This window comes from Artemia franciscana, chromosome 9 (assembly GCF_032884065.1).
Source record: "Artemia franciscana chromosome 9, ASM3288406v1, whole genome shotgun sequence".
In the NCBI taxonomy this organism is placed as follows: domain Eukaryota; kingdom Metazoa; phylum Arthropoda; class Branchiopoda; order Anostraca; family Artemiidae; genus Artemia; species Artemia franciscana.
In genome coordinates, this window is record NC_088871.1 from 3,749,579 (window position 1) to 3,770,185 (window position 20,607).

General features: G+C 34.9%; 1 protein-coding gene across 5 annotated transcripts in view; it reads left to right on the top strand.

Moving 5' to 3' along the window:
• LOC136030903 (serine/threonine-protein kinase DCLK1-like) overlaps positions 1–20,607 on the top strand; it is a 109,905-nt gene that overhangs the window by 32,733 nt on the left and 56,565 nt on the right. For all 5 annotated transcript variants that reach the window (XM_065709998.1, XM_065709995.1, XM_065709999.1 and 2 more), the window contains exon 5: positions 4,451–4,567. In XM_065709998.1, coding sequence (XP_065566070.1) covers positions 4,451–4,567 — 117 coding nt within the window. The remainder of the gene's footprint in view (positions 1–4,450; positions 4,568–20,607) is intronic.

Sequence of the window (20,607 nt, forward strand, 5' to 3'; positions counted from 1 at the left end):
ATGTAAAAAAATGTGGAATTTTTAATTTTTTGCCAGAAGGCAGATCACGGATGCGTGTTTTTTTTTTTTTTTTAGGGGTGATCGTATCGACCCCGTGGTCCTAGAATCTTGCGAGAGGGCTCATTCTAACGGAAATGAAAAGTTCTAGTACTCTTTTTAAGTGAACAAAAAAATTGGAGGGCACCTAGGCCCCCTCCCACGCTAATTATTTTCCCGAAGTCAACGGATCAAAATTCTGAGATAGCCATTTTATTCAACGTAGTCGAAAAACCTTATAACTATGTATTTGAGGACGACTCACTCCCCCACAGTCCCCGTGGGAGGGGCTACAAGTTACGAACTTTGACCAGTGCTTACATATAGTAATGCTTATTGGGAAGTGTACAGACGTTTACAGGGGGATTTTTTGGTTGGGGGGGGGGAGGAGTTGACAAGAGGGGGATATGTTGGGGGAACTTTCCATCGAGGAATTTGTCAGGGGGAAGAAAACTTCCATGAAGGGAGCGCAGGATTTGTTAGAATTATAAAAAAAAACAATGAAAAAATAAATATGAAAAGTTTTTTCAACTGGAAGTAAGGAGCAGCATTAAAACTTAAAACGAACAGAAATTATTACGCATATGAAGGGCTCACCTCCTCCTAATACCTCGCTCTTTACGCTAAAGTATTTTTATTGATTTCAACTATTTATTCTGCGGCTTTTGTGATCCAGGGGTCATTCTTAATGAATTGGGACAAAATTTAATCTTTAGAGTAAACAGCGAGGTACTGACGAGGGGGTGAACCGTTCATATATGTAATAAAAACATGATATTACAAAAGTTCGTTACGTAAGCTAATTTATAAGTTACGTTTATCTTTTAATAATAAAAATATTCGTAAAAAATTAAAAGTTCTAGTTGCCTTTTTAAGTAACCAAAAAATCGCAGGGCAACTAGGCTTCCTCCAGCGTTCCTTTTTTTCTCAAAATCATTCGATCAAAACTATGAGAAAGCCATTTAGCCAAAAAAAAACTTGCAAATTTCGTGTTAATTATTCCTCTGCGAGAGCCAAAATCAAAACATGCTTTGATTCAAAAATGTTCAGAAACTAAATAAAAAAAAACAAGTTTTTTTAACTGAAAGTGGCGCGACATTAAAACTTAAAACGAACAGAAATTACTTCGTATATGAAAGGGTTCCTCATCAACGCCCCGCTCTTTACGCTAAAGTTTTTTACTGTTTTAAAAAGCAGAGTTGAGAGAAAGACTCAAACTTTAGCGTAAAGAGTGGGGCGTTGATGAAGAAGCAGCCCCTTTCATATACGAAGTAGTTTCTGTTCGTTTTAAGTTTTAATGTCGCTCCTTACTTTCAGCTAAAAAACTTGTTTTTTTTATTTAATCCCAGATAAAGCAGAAGCTTCATAGATATGTTTTAATAAAAAGTAGGACATACTACCTCTTTTAAGTCAGAATCATACAAGCATTTTCAATCGGTAACAGTCCATTCAACCCGCACCCCCTCAGTATTCCTCATTCCCAAATTAGGAAATTTAAGCCAGTTAACGATTAAATGTTTATCATTTAAATAATTAAGATTAAAATATTGCTTTTCAAGATAATAAAATCATAGAGTACATACATAAAATCATAAAAATCATAGAGTAATGAGGGTCACTAATCAAAAAAATTTGATTAGTGCCAAAAAGCCGAGTTATGAGGATATTAAAATAAATTAAAGGAAATAGTGTAAACTATTTGATATTGGGAGAGGGGCACAGGTACTCATGTATTTCATCCTTTTTTTTAAAGATATTCTGAAATCTCTTTTGCTATAGTAAGTTCTTTATTCTGTATTGTGTCACAAGGGCAATACCAGTACAAGATAAATTATCCTTAGATGTTGAGTCGTGGCCCAAAAAATAAGCATATAACTGAGTTTTTGTGAAAAGATTAAATCTAGCTATAAAAGTTTTTCTTATATTTCATACTCATAAGAGCACAAGGGACATAGCTGGGGGGGTGTGTGTAAGAATAAGAGGCAGCCATCTAGTTTCATAAATAGTGTTCGTTCCAAAAATGGTATGTATCTGACCCTCCTGATCTATTGCCACATTAGCGTTCGAAATCAAAGCATGTGCAGTAGCCTGAATGTTTACAAATGGTAAACCTATCACACTTTATTAGCATCGGATCCATGCAAGGATTATCAGTCTGTGCGATTCGAGGGCCCTACATAGAGCTCACGGGTCTGTTATTCCCCTTCCTCAAACACCTCCTCTCCCCATTCTCGCATATATAGACATGTAATTTTTCGACTCACTATCAGTCAGGTATAACTTTAGGATAGTTTTTCGTAATTAAATCATGATTGCCAAAATTGGTTTGTAATGATTCTGAAGCTTTTTGACTGTAATCTGAGGCTAGCATTCCAATATTGACGTCAAAAATCAGAACAAGTTAGTCAGTGCATAAGGGCTCTTGAGTTTCCTGGTTATAAATCTGAGGCGAATAGTGCAATATAGAAGTCTCGAATCAAAAAACTTTGAGCTCACATCTCAGAAATAGAGAGTTATATGTTAGTTTTAACATAAATTTAATAAGTTTTAAATGTTAAGTTTTAAATTTCAGACATCCATTTTGTAAGAAAAAATAATAATAATAATTCTCCTTTTAATCCTGGTTGAACTTCGCTGAGGTAAGGATACTGGGACTGTTTTGAAAAATTTTTCATTTTAGTTTTATTAATTTTATCCTCTCGTAAGTTGTTTTTTCTTATTTGTATTGCTGAGGACGGCCCTTGGACATAGGGCCGAAATATTCATTCTAATTTATTTCCCACTGTCTTAAAAAATTCCCTATTGTTCTTTTTGTTTTTGGTGTTTATGATTCTCTACATTTAAACCCAAGAAATGTTACCCCAATAGCCTTGTATATTTATTGCCGTATTGAGCCACATTTCTCATATCATATACATTTTATTTTTCATTTAATTATAAAAACGCCAAATACAAGTAATAAAGAGGTTTGTAACATTTGGATCACAATAGCGGAACATTCAGTCACTTTCACAGTTATTAAGATCGTTTTCACCAGGATCTGCTGGCAAATCGAGCTCCTCTCCTTCAAACTCGGATTCTGATTCGAGTGACTGTGCCATCTCAGAACTCACTTATATATTGTAATATATAAAAAAAAAAAAAAAAAATCAAAACACATTAATCACGCCACATACTTCACAACTAGCCTTCGATTTCAACCGAAGCTTGGTATATCAGGATTTCTGCTTGTTTATTACAAACCTGAGATTAGTATTGAAATCAAGAACTCCAAAACCACTGTGTTTAAAACATTGTGAACCGTAGTCATAGGGAATTTCTACTACAACTATTCCTACCACAAGTTTTAGAGAAGGTCACTGAATTGAAATTGGTTGCAAGTTTCGAAGGGGAGAAGGTGATGAAGATTTGCGGGTTTGCCCAATGCTGTTCCTTTCGCTGTTCCAATGCCATTCAGTTTTCAGCTCAATTTAGATATTATGTTTTTTTTGCCTTTTTTTTATTCTAGTACCCCCCCCCCCCCTGTAGATACTATGCCTTATCTCAAAATGTATGGCCTTGCAAGGTTCGGAGAGTCCGACCTCTAGTCTAAATCTACTTTTTGTGTAGATACTTGGTTGTGGACGAGGACATCTGAAATAAGCGGTTGTTGTCACAAGTCTTGCTTTTGGCAATTTTGACCTTGTGTGTTTTCCAATCTTATGTGTGTGAAGTAAATATATTATTAGTGCATTTTTCGGATAATATGGGGGAGGGGGTCTCTAATGCTTGTTTTTGTTGTTGTAATTGTTCTTTACCTATATACTAGTGTTTGTTTCGCGATTTCTACTTCGGCTTCGGTTCTCCCGGTTGAAGACTAAATTAGTGTTTTCCATAGCGGTTTAGTAAATATTGTGCGATATCATGTAAGAAATGTTGTTTTTTTTTCCTAGGGAAAATGAGACATTGAAGCCCGACGTCTAAAGAACAAAATTTGTTCTGATGTCCGAGATATCTTTTCAATATGCATTTTAGTATTTCAGTATAGGTCTATTCACAATGAGTTTGAATAGTACCAATGTTTAGCTAGCGCTAATTTGAGCCAATCAAAGAATGCTCTATTGGGGTGAAAAATTCGGTATTAGTAAAATCTGGTGAACCGTAATCTTATTGTTAATTGGCCTTATCGGTTCTTAAAGTTGGATATGATCACATATTTATTTAACAAACACAACAATTCATGTACAAAAATCAATATGATTAATCCAAAACCAAACGGTTAACGTAGGTATAAAAGCGGACAGAGCCAATAATTTAGGAGTTTAAAAAATATAGGATTTCAAATTAATTAAAAACTAAAAATAAAATTGGGATTCCATGCTTTATTTTATTTTTGCCAAGTTTGTTCTACATTTCAAAAATTATTTTTTTCTAGAGCTGAAATCAGTATCCTTATATGGGGCTAACAACAGACGTGCTGGATCAGCTGAAAAAAGTCGAGGAGTAATATCTGTACAACCACGCGGCAGACAACTAAGTCCTTCAGCCAATGGTGAGTAAGCTCTTTAAAGACGCAAGACATCATCTGACCCTTGAACGTTTATACATCTACTTTAAGGAATGTTTATCACCTTGGATTACTTTATTTAAATTATTTGTAAATCTTAAGGTTTCTGTGAGGGGCTGAAGCCACCCTTGTCTATGTATTTGAAAAGCAGTTTAAATATTAGGATGTAAAATTTAACGGAGTCGTTAGTGAATCTGAAGGAAAAGTAATTCTTTCCCCTCCAAAAAGAGCCGTCCTGGCTAAGTCGTTGGCGCGCTGGTTTGGGAATTCCTTGTCCAAGGGGCACGGGCTCATTCCCAGTTGTGACCAGTTATTTAGTTTGGGACGGGGGTCAGTGGCGTGACTGTAAGCTCAGCCAGAGTCGACCTAGCTCTAAACGGGTATCTGGAGAAATCTGAGGAAGGTAAGCAGGAAGGGTGTGTGAAAGCATAGGATAGTTCATCCCCAGCCCCCCATTGCACTTCCTGGCTGAAAGGCCATGAAACGGAGATCAGCACCACCGGTTTGGGCCTTAAGGGTCTAGTCCCGTCTTACTTATTACTACTACTTACTAAGGAAGTGCTGCTCAATATGGTTAAATTGAACATAGCGTAAGTTAAACGTAACGTAGCAAAAGTTGAGCTAGTGCCTAAGTTCTACGAGAAACGATGAGTAAACAGAGGCGGTTTTAGGGAGGGGGCACTTGCCCCGGGAACAGAAATTTTAGTGATGCAAAATGTCAAATAAATAATCGAACAATTATAATTATTTGTAATTTCAAAATTTTATTTTTATCAACATAAAATAGAAAGTGCAGTTGTCAATAAATATGAGTGAATTGAATTCGAAATTTTCATTTTTCCCATATCTTCATCACCATTCCTTGAAAATATAAGTAAGTACACCAAATTTAATGATTTTAATGTTTCGCGATATTTTTTATTCAAATTTCGTTAAAAAAAGAAAATTTTGTTAAAATTTGACTTGAAAATTTTTGGGAGACAGGGGAGGGGTGCACTAATCAAGAATTTGCACCGGGTGCGAGAGAGGTCAGAACCGTCTCTTCGAGGAAGATTTATTGGTGTCAGCTTCTTTTCCTTGAACTGTTGTATTACTAACTATAAAAATTTTATCAACTTGGATGGATCATAGCTAGATGTTTCATCTTGGTCTGAGAGATGTTGAATTATGCAAGCTTATAATTGTTAAACGCTCATCAGTATATATTCATTATTCATACAAAACAGTGAAAGTTATCCCATCAAAAATAACAAGTTAGGAGGGCTTCTAGAAAATGTTTTCTTTCTGTCAAAACAAGAGGAAACAATTAAATAAAAAATCAAGTATGAGGCCATATCTAGTCTTGACTTCATGAGAAAGCCATGTTTATGATAAAAACGGAGTTTAGGTATTAAAACTAAATGAGTAGAAATAGGGTACTATTACTTTTTGTATATACGAGTACTATGAGAGATTAGATACCGTTGTAAATATTCTGCGAACCTATCCTCCTCGTAACTCCAGAAATTGTCTATACTGAAATTCAGGAGCAAAATCTTTAATTTAAAATATTTATCATTAAGACAGAACACTAATGCAATTCTAGCGTTGTTAGTTATTTTCAAAAATAATTATAGCAGTACCTTCCATTTTACCAAAAACTGTTTGTTACTGCTTTTTTTTGTATGTGCAGTTGTAAGTGATATCTATTCAGTTTTATTGTAAAACTAACTTCAGTTCTGTTTAGTGGAGTGTTTGGTACGAGACTTAATTCATGAATGTGTATTAATACTTTTAATTATTACTGTTTCAATTATTTTATTTTTTTATTATTATTGTTATGACGTGCACATTACGTAAGTCATATATGCACTCTTGAATTAAGGGATAACATTATTGGCCGTGTGCGAAATTTTCTATACCACTTCCCATCAAATGTTTGATTTCAAACAGTTTTCATAACGATTAAGCAGATGTGTACTTGAAAAAAAAATTTCATTTGATTTCTGGACAACAAACATAAAATTAAAAAAAAGAACAATCGTATACTCTTTTGTGAGGGTTGGTTAAAAAATAATTTTGCCCCCTTCGCCCAATGTAAGATTTCAAGTCCTCTTGCTCCCTCCCTCTTAAAATTTTTTCCTTGAAGTTCCAAATCGATCCCTTAGCCGCAGTAGCGGTTTTGGGTCTCATAATGGGGGGGGGGGGCAAGGTATACCACAGAAGTGATAAATGTAAAATAAAAGAAATTTAATGTAAGATGATAGGATAACTAGGGGACAACTGCCCTCCCTGCCCAGACCTAGCACTGTCTCGGTTTAACCGCACTAAACATGTTAGGTTTCTATTACTAAATACTCGCTTGATTTCGAGTATTCGTTATATAACATCACACGATTGTTTAGTTGAAGATAAACGATTTGCCGCCGTCCTGGACAATTACCTTGGTAGATATAGTATTTTAGAAAACTAAACCAAATAAAACATCTGATTTGATTAAGAATATTTGGTCATTTAAAACACTTGATTTTTAGTTTTCACAAAAAGGAATACAGTCAGTTAAAAAACATATTTTTTTATTAAGAACATTCGATCATTTAAGGAACTATACGTTTTAGTTTTCTATAAAGTTTTAGTACTTTAATACGTAGTTTTAGTAAAATTTTAGTACCTTATTGCCCAGACCTAGTACTGCCTCGGCTTAGCCGCACTAAACTTGTTAGAGTTCTATTACTAAATACTCGCTTGATTTCAAGTATTCGTTATATAACCTCACACGATTATTTATTTGATGATAAACGATTGGCGACCACCCTGGACAATTTCCTTGGTAGATATAGTATTTTATATGTAGCTTATTTTTTAAGGACGTGATTAAAATTTAGTCTTTCATCTAGCATTCATTCAGTGCAGTCGCATTTCGCTAGCTCTGATAATTTGTGACGTGTGATTTGACCAGTCAACAACTAATTGAATTTAAGCCGGATTAACTCTGTACCTGTTTGGAATAAATAACGACTGAAATACTTCTGAACTTGTAATTGAAACTTGTTAGATAAATTTATAAACTTGTATATGGTTACGGCTTAAGGATTATTTATGGATTGTGGCTGTGAGTTAGTATTCAGCACTACTATCATCTGAGTCGTGCATTGAAATATTCGGATTACTTGCAAATCACTGGATTACTAGCCCCACTCAAAGATAAGTTATTATTTATTCTCATTGCATTCATTTAGCCAGTGTGGATCATTTCATAATTGTGCTTATTGAGAACTTCTCTGTGGATATACCTCTTTCACTTAATTGTTTTTGGACTGATGCCGAGCCGTGAGTGAAATTTGCTTATCATGGACAACTGGAATACCAGTACGCTTTATTATTGCCCAGTTTTGAATTTTGCTCAGCACAATCTCGATGGGGGGTTGGACCATCAGTCTATTGTGAAATACGCTAGTGATTTTTTCCCGTATGAAGATGTTCTTGGAGCTAAGAAACTTTTATATAGCAATTGCTTCCCAGATGAGCCTATACCTCGTCGTTCGGGATCCAGTGCTAAGAATAGTTCATTGTCGGACATTATCGCTACTCTTTCTCGCTGCTCTGCAGAAAATATTGATATTCCAGAGTTCGTGATCAAATCCCCCTCTGAAGTCCCTAGCATTCCGGCGTCAGCTTATTCTATCCTTACCGCCAAAGTCAACCAGTGCCTTGATCAGTTAAAATCGCTTGCTCACCTCAATAGTCCAACAACGTCTATTAATAGTTCTTTGGTCTCAGATAGTAAGGGTACCAATCACAAACCCTCGTACGCCGTTGTTCTTAAATATCCGCCTCCAGAACTAAGAGACCCCGTTTCTCGCAAGAAAAAGCTTGATTCTTTCGCCGGACATGACGGTATTGTGTCGGTAAAGTCCGATCCGGTAAGGAAAAGATGTGTTGTTGTTACGCGGGATAAAGTTTCCGCCAATTCTCTTGCCGCATCTGCTGTTGCGAGCTATCCAAATATTCTTGCTAAAGTGATTGATCGCAAACCTCTTGGAGTAATTAGGGGACTTCCCGATAGTGTTTCTAGCAGTATACTCATCTCCGTTATTCCTGGTCTTGTTGAGGCCAGCCAGATCGGCTCTTCTCATACATTCCGTTTAGAGTTCCTTGATTCCGCTGCACTAAAATCTGCCATCGCTACAGGTCTGCGCTTGGGTTACGAGTCTTTTAAAATATCGGAATACAAAGAATTGCCCAGGCGGTGTCTTAAATGCCAAAGTATCCATCATTCGTTAGCTCACTGCCGATGTGCCCCGAATGAGATGAAGTGCTCTAAATGTTCTGGGTGCCATTCCAATACTAAAGACAATCCTTGCTTAGAGGCTCCGAAATGTGCCAACTGCGGCGAAGCTCATGTTTCCTTTAGTATGAATTGCCCAGTGATAAAACGCGCTCTGAACTCTGCTCCAGAATGAACCAAGCCACTATTTTAAGTTTTGCTTCTCTTAATATTAACGGCACAAAAGACAAAGACTTGTTAATTAATGAATTATTAGTCCATGACATAGTGTTCTTGCAAGAACATCTTTTGACCAAATCAAACGTTTCTAGCCTGAAGCGATCTTCTGTCCACCATTTCTTTTCGCAAGAGGCCAAGAAAACTAGAGGCCGCCCTTCCGGTGGCCTAGCAATTTTTTTCCGTTCCCCATCAAAGCCCTCTGTGATTCATTGTGATGATAACATCTTAGCGATTCAATGTGACAGTACCGCCTTTATAAACGTTTACTTACCTTGCGATCGACGTTCTATAGCATCGTTCACATCTTTCGCTAAATGTTGCTCCAGTTTAAAGTCTCTACTTGAAAGTCTACGTTTGAAAGACCTAAATTGGGTTTTAGCTGGTGACCTTAACTGTGACATTCTTGGTACCTCCGATAGATCAATCCTCTTGCTAGAATCCCTTCCTAGCATATATCACGTCGCAGTTAAGAGCCTCCCATTCACGTATATTCATAACAGAGGCTGTTCAAAATCGAACCTGGATCACGTGATCTCTTCCAGTTCCAGCTTAATATCATCGATTGTCAGGGTGGACGAAGAGAAGATTGACGACGATCACCTTATTCTTAGCTGTAATTTGTCCTGTGAGCTATCTGGCAAAATACTTTCGGCTCAGCCGAAGTGGCATACGAAGTTGAATTGGGATCGTGCTAATGTCCCACTATACCTTGCTACGCTAACTGCTTTACTCTCGACCATAAAAGTGCCATATCACCTGCTGCAAACGTCAGTTTCCTCGCCTTCAAGTACAGTTGACCTAAATTTCTTTTATTGTCAAATCGTCCATTGCCTTAAATCAGCTTCCAAAGCTGCAGTGCCTTTGGATAAAGTTAGGATTGGTACAAGAAAGCCTAATTGGAACGTTGATCCTGAAGTAAAACGTGCTAAGCAAAAAGCCAAATTTTGGCTACGTATGTGGATATCATGTGACCGACCATCTTCCGGAGCTGTTTTCTCTGTGAAACAAAACTGTAAATTTGAATATAAGGCCAGTTTGAAGAGGGCACGCTTGAATGCATGGCCAGGCCCCACCGATAAGGCCTCCTGGAATAAGGTTATTAATAGTGAGAAATGTTCCCCATCTACCCTATCTTGTCTCCAGCTAGTTAATTTTGTTGATCATTATAAGCGTGTGTTCAGTGTATTTAATAGTTTTCTTCAGTCTTTTTATTATAAGTTGCTTAAACCACTTTTACCATACCGTCTCCTGCAGGCTCATGTCCAGCCTGTAGCAATATCTGAAATTCGCCGGGCTTTAAGAAAAATTAAGCGTTCAAATAGCCTTGATCTTGACGGCCTTTCTTACTGATTTTTTGCTTATGATTGTCCTGCTCTACTTAACCATCTACAAATATTTTTCCAGTCTTGCTTAGCACAGTCGCTTGTTCCTGATAGTTTCCTTTGTGGCCGTGTAACGTCTATTCAAAAGCGAGGCAAGGACCCCACGTCATGTGTGAATTATCGTCCCATTACAGTATCGTGTTTCTTAAGTAAGTTGCTTGAACATTTGTTACTACCAGAAATTGAGTCGAATTGTGATTTTACGCCTTTTCAATTTGGTTTTCGGAAAAGTTTCGGTTGCTCCCATGCACATCATGTTTTAAGCCGACTCATGAAAGATGCCGTAAAAGCTAAAATGTCTTTATACTGTCTTACTGTTGATATTTCTGGAGCTTTCGACAATATTGTGCACTCTCAGGCTCTATTTTCCCTTGCGTCTTCAGGTGTTAATCCTTCCGTACTAAGTTTATTGTCTTCTTGGTATTCAAAGTCTAAAATTCAAGTTACCTGGAATGGCCAAATATCTGACCCGGTAAAAATTAATAAGGGAGTTCGGCAAGGTGCCGTATTGTCTCCTAGTATATTTAAATGCGTGCTTGCATCGTGCCTGCGTCCCCTTAGAAGTTCTGTTTTTTACGGTAATACTGGTTTGTCTTCTATTGCATATGCAGATGACGTTCTTCTTGTTGCCCGGACTCGCCGTGGATTGCTTTCTAATTTTACTATATTAACCAATGAACTATCTAAGATTGGACTGTCAGTTAATGCGTCTAAATGCGAGTTTATTTGTTTTAATAGCCCTTATGCGGTCGCTCCATTCGTTACTGGGACTGCAGTTCTACCATGTTCTTCTTTAGTTAGTTTGCTTGGTCTGTGTTTCGGCCCAACACTTTCCGCTACCTGTTCATCCCTAGTGAATCAAGCCTTGAAAAACCTACGCGTCGCTTACGGAAAAATATCCCCAAACAAAAGCCGTTACAACCGCAACGGTTTGTGCATGATTTATAACGCTTAATGCGCCCCTGTGCTTTTGTTTTTATCAGGCATGGCTCATCTGTTCCGTATGAAAGATCGACATACTCTACGTACGGCTTATTTCAGATATTGCAAATTCCTCCTCCGGCTTCCTAGATGGCACCGAAACAAAAAAATAATTGCTCGATTTGGTTTAGTAGATGTGCCTTCTCGGATTCGGTCTTCCAGTTATGATTTATGTAAAAAGACTGTCAACTTTATTCACGTTTATGACCCTCTGCAGCCTTTTTTCCATATTGATACTGGTTGATTAGTCCATATTGTCTTTTGTTAGTTTGAATTTTGTTTTTCTTCGCTGTTTATCGTATTTGTTTTTGTTTATTTATTTATATTTATTTATAATACTCCGTACTTTGTGTTTTTTTATACTTTACGGGTAATAAAGTTCATTCATTCATTCATTCATAAGAAAGAAGACCAAAAAAGAATAAGACTTCAAAGAAAAAAGGGGGACTTACGAACCTTGGCACTATTTCTAACTGAGTCAAACATATAACTCGCACTGATTAATTTAATTGCGATGAAAATCTTGAGCGCTTTTTGAAGGATTCGAAGTACCTGCTTCACACATCTGATATGTTGCAGTTTCAAACAGTTCGTGGTAACGAACTGTAGTAAGGAGCGACCCGGCTCAATAGTAACCAAAACTCTAAAAAATGGAATTTTGATACCAATAGCTATATCAAAAGAATCGCATTTCAATGCTGGTTTTAAATATATAAGTTTCATCAAGTTTAGTCTTACCCATCAAAAGTTACGAGCCTGAGAAAATTTGCGTTATTTTAGAAAATAGGGGGAAACGCCCCCTAAAAGTCATAGAATCTTAACGAAAATCACGCCATCAGATTCAGCGTATCAGAGAACCCTATTGTAGAAGTTTCGAGCTCCTATCTACAAAAATGTGGAATTTTGCATTTTTTGCCAGAAGGCAGATCACGGATGCGTGTTTATTTGTTTTTTTGTTTTTTTTTTTTTTTTTTTTTTTTTTTTTTTTCCCAGGGGTGATCGTATCGACCCAGTTGTCCTAGAATGTTGCAAGAGGGCTCATTCTAACGGAAATGAAAAGTTCTAGTGCCCTTTTTAAGTGACCAAAAAAATTGGAGGGCACCTAGGCCCCCTCCCACGCTAATTATTTTCCCAAAGTCAACGGATCAAAATTCTGAGATAGCCATTTTATTCAGCGTAGTCGAAAAACCTTATAACTCTGTCTTTGGGGACGACTTACTCCCCCACAGTCCCCGTGGGAGGGGCAACAAGTTACAAACTTTGACCTGTGCTTACATATAGTAATGGTTATTGGGAAGTATACAGGCGTTTTCAGGAGGATTTTTTTGGTTTGGGGGAGGGGTTGAGAAGAGGGGGATATGCTGGGGGAACTTTCCTTCGAGAATTTGTAATGGGAGAAGAAAATTTCCATGAAGGGAGAGCAGGATTTACTAGCATTATTTGGTAGGTCAGTTTAGATATAAAAGTTTAAATATTTCAACTTTGGGCCAATCTATGGCGAACATACAGATGGAAGCTCCAAAAATCACCCCGAAAATTGACCACATGCCTGAAATTAGATTGTGCATATTAAAATGTGCATATTTGTTCAGTTGAACATCACTTTCATGATGCCCCGGAAATTTCGCCTTGACACGTTAAGCCGTTCCAAAAATATTGTTGATGTGTGCATTTGACACCCTTTTCATCTTAATACTCTAAGCTTTACACGTGAAATTAGCTACACTTTGATTTATGATAATATTTGCTTGTGTTAATTTTGAGATGATTATTGATCTTAATTTTTTTACTTAATTATTACTAACAATTAATAATTAATTATTCATGAATTAATTATTGTGGAGAGACAAAATAAAACATGCATTAATTCAAAAACGTTCAGAAATTAAATAAAAGAAAAATTAAACGGAAAGTAAGGAGCGACATTAAAACTTAAAGCGAACAAAATTATTCCGTAAATGAAAGAGGTTGTCCCCTGCGCAACTCCTCACTCTTTACACTAAAGTATTTTTTTAATTTAAAAAGTACAGCTGGAAAATAATAACATGCATTACTTCAAAAACGTTCAGAAATTAAATAAAAAAAACAAGTTTTTTAAACTGCAAGTAAGGAGCGACAGTAAAACTTAAAACGAACAGAAATTACTTCGTATATGAAAGAGGCTGCTTCCTCATCAACGCCCCGCTCTTTACGCTAAAGTTTGACTCTTTCTCTCAATTCTTCTTTCTAAAACAGTAAAAAACTTTAGCGTAAAGAGCGGGGCGTTGATGAGGAAGCAGCCTCTTTCATATACGAAGTAATTTCTGTTCGTTTTAAGTTTTACTGTCGCTCCTTACTTGCAGTTTAAAAAACTTGTTTTTTTTATTTAATTACCCAAAAGAACAAACAAAGCCACAATTTTGTAATAATTATGCTATCACTGTAATGGATAAGTTACAAAATATCTAATAAGTTGAAATACTAAATTAGTATAACAGCTAGCACAAACTTATTATGTTTACTAGTGGGTTCATATGATGGACCTATGTAAATGGCTCATCATTGTTTAATATGTATTAATCGGTTGGATATATATTGCTGCACTTCAGATACTGACTCGTTTTCTGAACAGTAATTTTAATAGAGGAGTTTAGGCTTGTGTGTCATAAGATTAGGAGGTGCCAATTGAGGAGGGGGGGCAATTGTCTCCTCTAGATTTAAAAATTATCTATTTTGGTATTTTCTTTGAAAATACCTTTTCTAAGGAAAATCCTCAATTTAAAAAAAATGAAAATTACGGAAAACAAATTTTTCTGTCATGGTGTTCTCGTGACCCAAATCGGAGTAAAAGATTATTAATATATCTATAGCAAAAATAACACAAAAGCAAGTTGATATAGAGACAACCTTTTACTTGTAATATAAACATTAGTATTCTTTTAGACTGTTCACATGTAAACACTTGTCAGAACAGAGACTACTCACTAAAGGTCATCCTTGACAATTGCATTTTCCTACCTTTTTTCCAGTGGCCTTCCTATTAATAGATTATTATAGTCTGTTGTTTCTGCGCCCTTGAAGGTTTTTGCACAGCTTTGGAATTCTGCGGGGTCAAGACTCGTATTGTGCGCAAGTAAATGATCGTCTGTGTAAATTTTAGTAATTTTGTCTGGAAAACGGATCTGTCCCTTAAAACAAAGATGCCAGTAACTGAGCCCATTTTCCACTAGCGATGAGGATTTGCTTTCGAGGGCAAAAAACGTTTTGTCCAAGTCTCGCTTCTGTTCTCGTAGATTTCTTCTGACGGCGAGAATCGATAGTTTATAAGACGGAAACTCTTAAATGTCTGAATCCCCTTTTGTTTCTTGAGGCGTAAACATAATAGTATCTTTAACAGCTTTTTTTAAAAGCCCTTAGCGCTTTCGAACATGATAATGCTGCTTGAACGATTTTTATGGTTATGATCGATAGGATAAAAGACCTCTCTCAAGAAGCCCTTGTTGCCACTTTAAATTAGTGTGAATCTGTCTAATTGGATGCTAAATGGATGATTTTATTTCCAAGTATCCTTGCAGGTTTTATTTATCTAAGATACTTATACGTATAATATTATAATAGTATATTTTACTATAATACTATTATATATATATAATGCTTATACTTATGCTATAATATACTGTGGCGTCAATTCACGGAAATTTGGAAGAGGGGGTGCAAAAATATATTTCCAAAGTCTAGGGGCGGGTGGGCTTATGATATTTTTTTTTGATTTTTTCAATGAAAATATCAAAAAGCCATTTCTCACTTAATCCATGATCAGACCAAACTGAAGACGGATATTAATTTGTAGTCTTGTTAATTTTTTTTTTTTTAGAAGGACTTTTATTTTCAGGTTTGGTCTTAATTTTCGTGGTCACCAGACTTACCGCTTTAAACTTTTAGCTGATAAAATGGTTGCTTTTTATCATCCATTTTATCTTAAATTTTGGCATTTTCGTTTTCCCTTCGTTTTTTTCCTCTTCTTCTTGCCAAGACCCTTTCATAAACCATTTCTCAGGACTAAATGTGGCATCTTTCACCTCTCTTTCAGTTTAAACCTATTTCACCACTTTTGTTGTAAACTTTTCCACCCCTGACTTGACTGACATTTTTTTTTACCCCTGGGCTATATTTGGCCTCAAAGTATAATATTTGACCCTCGGTGGTATCTTTTAGATAGCCTACTTGAATGGTAGATATGCTGGCAAAAGTAAATCGAGCTTAGAAGAATCTCAAGTAATAGGATCCTTATTATTTTTAGTCTGGGAGTTCATTTCGTAGGTGAAACCTATATTTCCATCGAATGCAAATCTCTGTTCGTTTAATGTATGCAATTTTCTTTTAATTGTTAGAAATTTTTCTATGGTTGCAATTTTTTGTGATATGAAGCTGAAGGTTGTTAAAATCCATATTTTTCCTAGGTAGGCATCCTGTGAGTTTTATGCTTGTTTATTTAATCTTAAAGAGCATATTAACTTCGGTTTTCTATTTCTCCCTAAGTTCCTCGCTTAAATTGCTATTTAAGGAAAATACATTTTGTTTCTCCTTCTGTTTTAAGCTATTTTATCGATTTGTCTTCATGTTTTACCCTTTAGAAGAAAACTTTTCTCCCCAATTTCAAGGTCTATCGATACTTTCAAAAGAAATAAGAATTATTTGGTAATTGTCAGTGTTTGCAATTACAAAACTTTGCAATGTCTTAACATGATTAACTCCCAAATTCTTAAAGTGAAAAAAAGAGCTTGGGTTCCTATCTTTTCCATTTTATAGGAAAATGCGAAACATAACAGTTTTATTGAAAAATTGGTGTGAAAATAGCTTGGGCTTAAATCTTTCTAATTTATTGTTGTACGGCATTAGAAATAAAATTTGTGTAGAGAATTTGATAAGAAAATAACTTAGATTTCAGCCGTTTATTTTTATCGAGGAATATGACATTACATAAAAACAGTTTATGGAGATATAACAATTTTCGATTTTTTTTTTCAGTTTTTACAAAGTATTAAATCTTTCTTCAAAGAAATGCATTTGTTGTTTAATTTTTGAGCCTCGTATGGAATAAAATACGGCGTCCTTTTGAAAAAAAGACATTTTAATTTCATCCTGTGTAGGGTATAATTTTAGCAGGTTATATTAATTTTAGCAGGTTATATTAGGGTTTAATTTTAGCAGGTTATTTATCAATGAATATTTGTCTATACATCAAAGATAATTTGTCATTTGTTGCTCGTTACTTACTAACTTCTTTATATAAAGTTTCATCAAGACAAATAACCCTAACATAACTTTCTCTTTAAATGTGTCCCCTCTAAGAAAAAAGCTCTTTCGTCAATTTAGAATCTATAATATTTTATTTTTATTCATGAACTGAAATTGTTTCATAACCACTAGATATACACACAATGAGAGGTTGAGATCCCTGGGCCAACCACTTTTTGAAATAGTAAAATTTTCCTGATTTTGGCTATATTTTCCCGGGTTAACTTATCGGTTTTTGGGTGTTTTAATGAATTCGCCATTTTCTGGGAATGAATTTCGGTTACGTGTCTGACATTTGTTATTTTATTCAATTCACTGAAAAAATTCAGGCGTCTCATGTTATTTAAGCGAGCAAATTTATCTTTTCCTGAAGATAATATTTCCATATTTTTGTATCTATTTATTGCATGCTAAGCCTCTCTGTTAAAAGATAAATTACAAGATAGGTATGCAGGATTACGTCTTGTCAAGATTAATTCAAATATTCCCAAAGGTTTTCCTTGTCATTATGTTTAAAACTATTCCATACTTTGCCTGTAAGTTTTTACTCGTCGAAAAAAGAAGTTCCAGCTTAAATTCAGTATCTAAATAATTTCTTTTAGAACTGGTAGACCCTTAGAACTGGATTGTTGTTGGACCAGGAATTACCATCTGTGTTTTGTAGAAAGTATGGAGCTCCTCATGTGAAGTTTCCATCTACATTACTCCAGCGATGTTTCCCTCTTCAATCCATTTGAAATTGATTCTTACTCTGTCCATACATTTTTACTGTAAGAAATTTATCTTGTCTCGCCTGGCCAAATCCCTGGCCACAATCTGTGGGCAAAATTAGTCCTGTGAAAATTGAATTAGAATTCGATTTTATCTAACTCAATAGCTTTTTCATAGTTCTTTGACTGAGATAATGCTCGATTTTTGGAACATAAGAGAAAGCTTTGTACTATTTGTTTTTATTTACTTATCAATCAATTTTAAGCGAGAAAATAACTATAGAGACGTTAAAATGGAACAAAACCTTCTGCTGTTTTTCTAACAGATAAAAACTTACTGACACAATTGTAAAATGACTTTAAATAGATGAAAATTGAAACGGAATGAAAAAGTTAAATAAATAGTCGTGAAATAGTTTTAATGAAGTGAAAATGAAAAGGTTTTGGGAATAATGTAGTTACTCTAGAAGAAAGTTTATGAGAGGAACTTGATGAGACCGCTGATCAAAAATGCCTTTAAAAATTCGCAAGCTTATATCTCCCGAGCTGAAATTAAATTATTCAACTGGTGAATTGAAATCGTAACTATTAGTGGCAAAATCGTTACCAGTCCTAAAACAGCTGCTATGTAGACGATTAATTTTAATGGGGACTTCTTTTTCTTTTGACGGGGAAAAATATTACTGCCTTTAAGATAAGGTTTATGGTTTAAAGCAATATTCTTCTTTTATTATCCATCAAAAGAATCCTAATTTTGTTTCCATTTCAGCCACCAATTATTTCATTTTGATGCAGTGACTGAATTTTTTAATTCTTCTAATTCTTGGGAGGTAGGTTTTATCTCAAAGAATAAAACTTCCATCGATTACCTGTTTCACGCCTTTCTCATAAAATTTAGATCAAGATACATACGTTATTCTCAGAAGGTTCCCTTTTCATTTTGTTTTAAACTTTTTCATGATACTGTGTGTAAATTTATATCCTTCAAAAGAAAAACAGAATTTTATTCTTCTTCTTCTTCTTTATATTCTTATTTTTTGAACTGATGAATTTTTTCTTAAAGGAAGCAATAATTGCAGTTTTGATTCTGTAGTTGAAATAAATCTAGCTTGTCGGGAGTATCTTATACAGATTTCTATTTTTTATTTCTATTTTTACCTCAGACGTAAAACTTGCATAGATTTTCTATATTCCTCCCATAAAGTTTTCATCAAGATATTATTCTCAAAATTTTTCAACTTTCATTCTGTTTGAAATTATTTCATGATTGTCCGTAACAGAACGTAACTGTTTACTTGTCGAAAGAAAAGCAATATTCCAAACTTCAAATAAATGTTCCAAATAATTCAATAAATGTTATTCAAATAAATATCCGTATTTTTCTTATAGTTTTCATTAACTATAATTTTGAAACTAAAATAATCTGAGCTTTTCTAGGTTGATAGCGTTGCTTTGTTTATATGATAAACAATTTTATTAGTAGTTACACATCTGCTGATGATATCATCATCATTTGGTTACAACCAACAATGGAATTTTATTAGAAACAACGTTGGTTAATTGCCTACTACTTATACATTCTTGGTTAAGTCTTAATAGGCTGAATTTAAATATTAGTAAATCAAAACTTTTGGTTTCCTCCAGATCTAAGAATTATTATCAAACAGTTCGTGGTAACGAACTTTAAGTAAGGAGCGACCCGGCTCAATAGTAACCGAAACTCTAAAAAACGGAATTTCGATACCAATAGAGCATCAAAAGAATTGGATTTTTATGCTGATTTTAAATATATAAGTTTCATCAAGTTTGGTCCTACCCATCAAAAGTTACAAGCCTGAGAAAATTTGCCTGATTTTGAAAAAAGGGGAAACACCCCTAAAAGTCATAGAATAAAAATGAAAATCACACCGTCAGATTCACCTTATCAGAGAACCCTACTGTAGAGGTTTCAAGATCTTATCTGCACAAATGAGGATTTTTTTTTTTCCAGTGGCTCTAGAATTTTCTGATAGGGCTCATTCGAACGGAAATCAAAAGTTCTAGTGTATTTTTTAAGTGACCAAAAAATTGGAGGACAACTAGGCCCCCTCCCACGTTCATTTTTCCCAAAGTCACCGGATCAAAAATTTTGGGTTGCCATTTTGTTCAATAATTTTGTTACTATGCCTTACAAAGTTAGTTCTGCAAATATCGCTAATTTAAGTTACGTGGAAGAATCTTTCCATTGAGAAATTTTGAGGGGGGTTGCCTCTCCTCAATAGCTCGGTCTTACGCTAAAGTTTTTTTTTAACTTTTAAAAGAGGTTATTATTCGAATCAAACGGCCTTTGTGATTCAGAAGTCATTCTTAAATAACTGGAACAAAAATCAAACTTATGTTATTATAAGTTTAGTATTAGTTAAAAAAAAAGTAAAATTAATATGCAAATTTTGTTTTAATTATTCATGCTCGTTGAGTCAAATTCAAAACCAGCATTGCTTCAAAAACGTTCAGAAACTAAATAAAGTTTTTTTTTTTTACTGAAAGTAAGGAGCGACATTAAAACTTAGAGCGAACATAAATTACTATGTATATCAAAAAGGCTGTCCCCTCTTCAACGCCTCGCTCCTTGAGCTAGAGTTTGGCTCTTTGTCACAGCTCTACTTTTTTAAACAATAAGGCGTTAAGCTGGGGACAGTCCCTTTCATATACAGAGTAATTTCTGTTCTTTTTAAGTTTTAATGTTGTTCTTTACTATCAGTTAAAAAAACTAGTTTTTTTTTTATTTAATTCTTCGATAAGAGAGATAGCGACCTAAAATAGGGAGATATTGAGGATTGTATCTGCATCATGTTTTGGTGTTGTGAAGATAGCAATATTCTTCGCACTTCCTGAGGGTCAATGCAGAATTATATTTGAAGTTTGGAACTTATGAGAAAACTAGAGTAATTAATCCTTTTGGGTGTTTAAAGAACCTTATATTTTTGACTTATACGCTTGTAAAATCATTTTTTGTTATAATATTTGGATGTATTTGTTCCTAGGACAGCGTTTCCCAACTTTTGCCGTAGCAGCTCTTTTCTTTAATTTTGATATTACTGATTACCCTTTTCGAAAAAATTAATATTTATTAATAGCAATTAAAATATATTAATTACTTGATCAATAAAGCATAGATTAGAGCTATATTATAAAGTTTTTGTTTAGGTC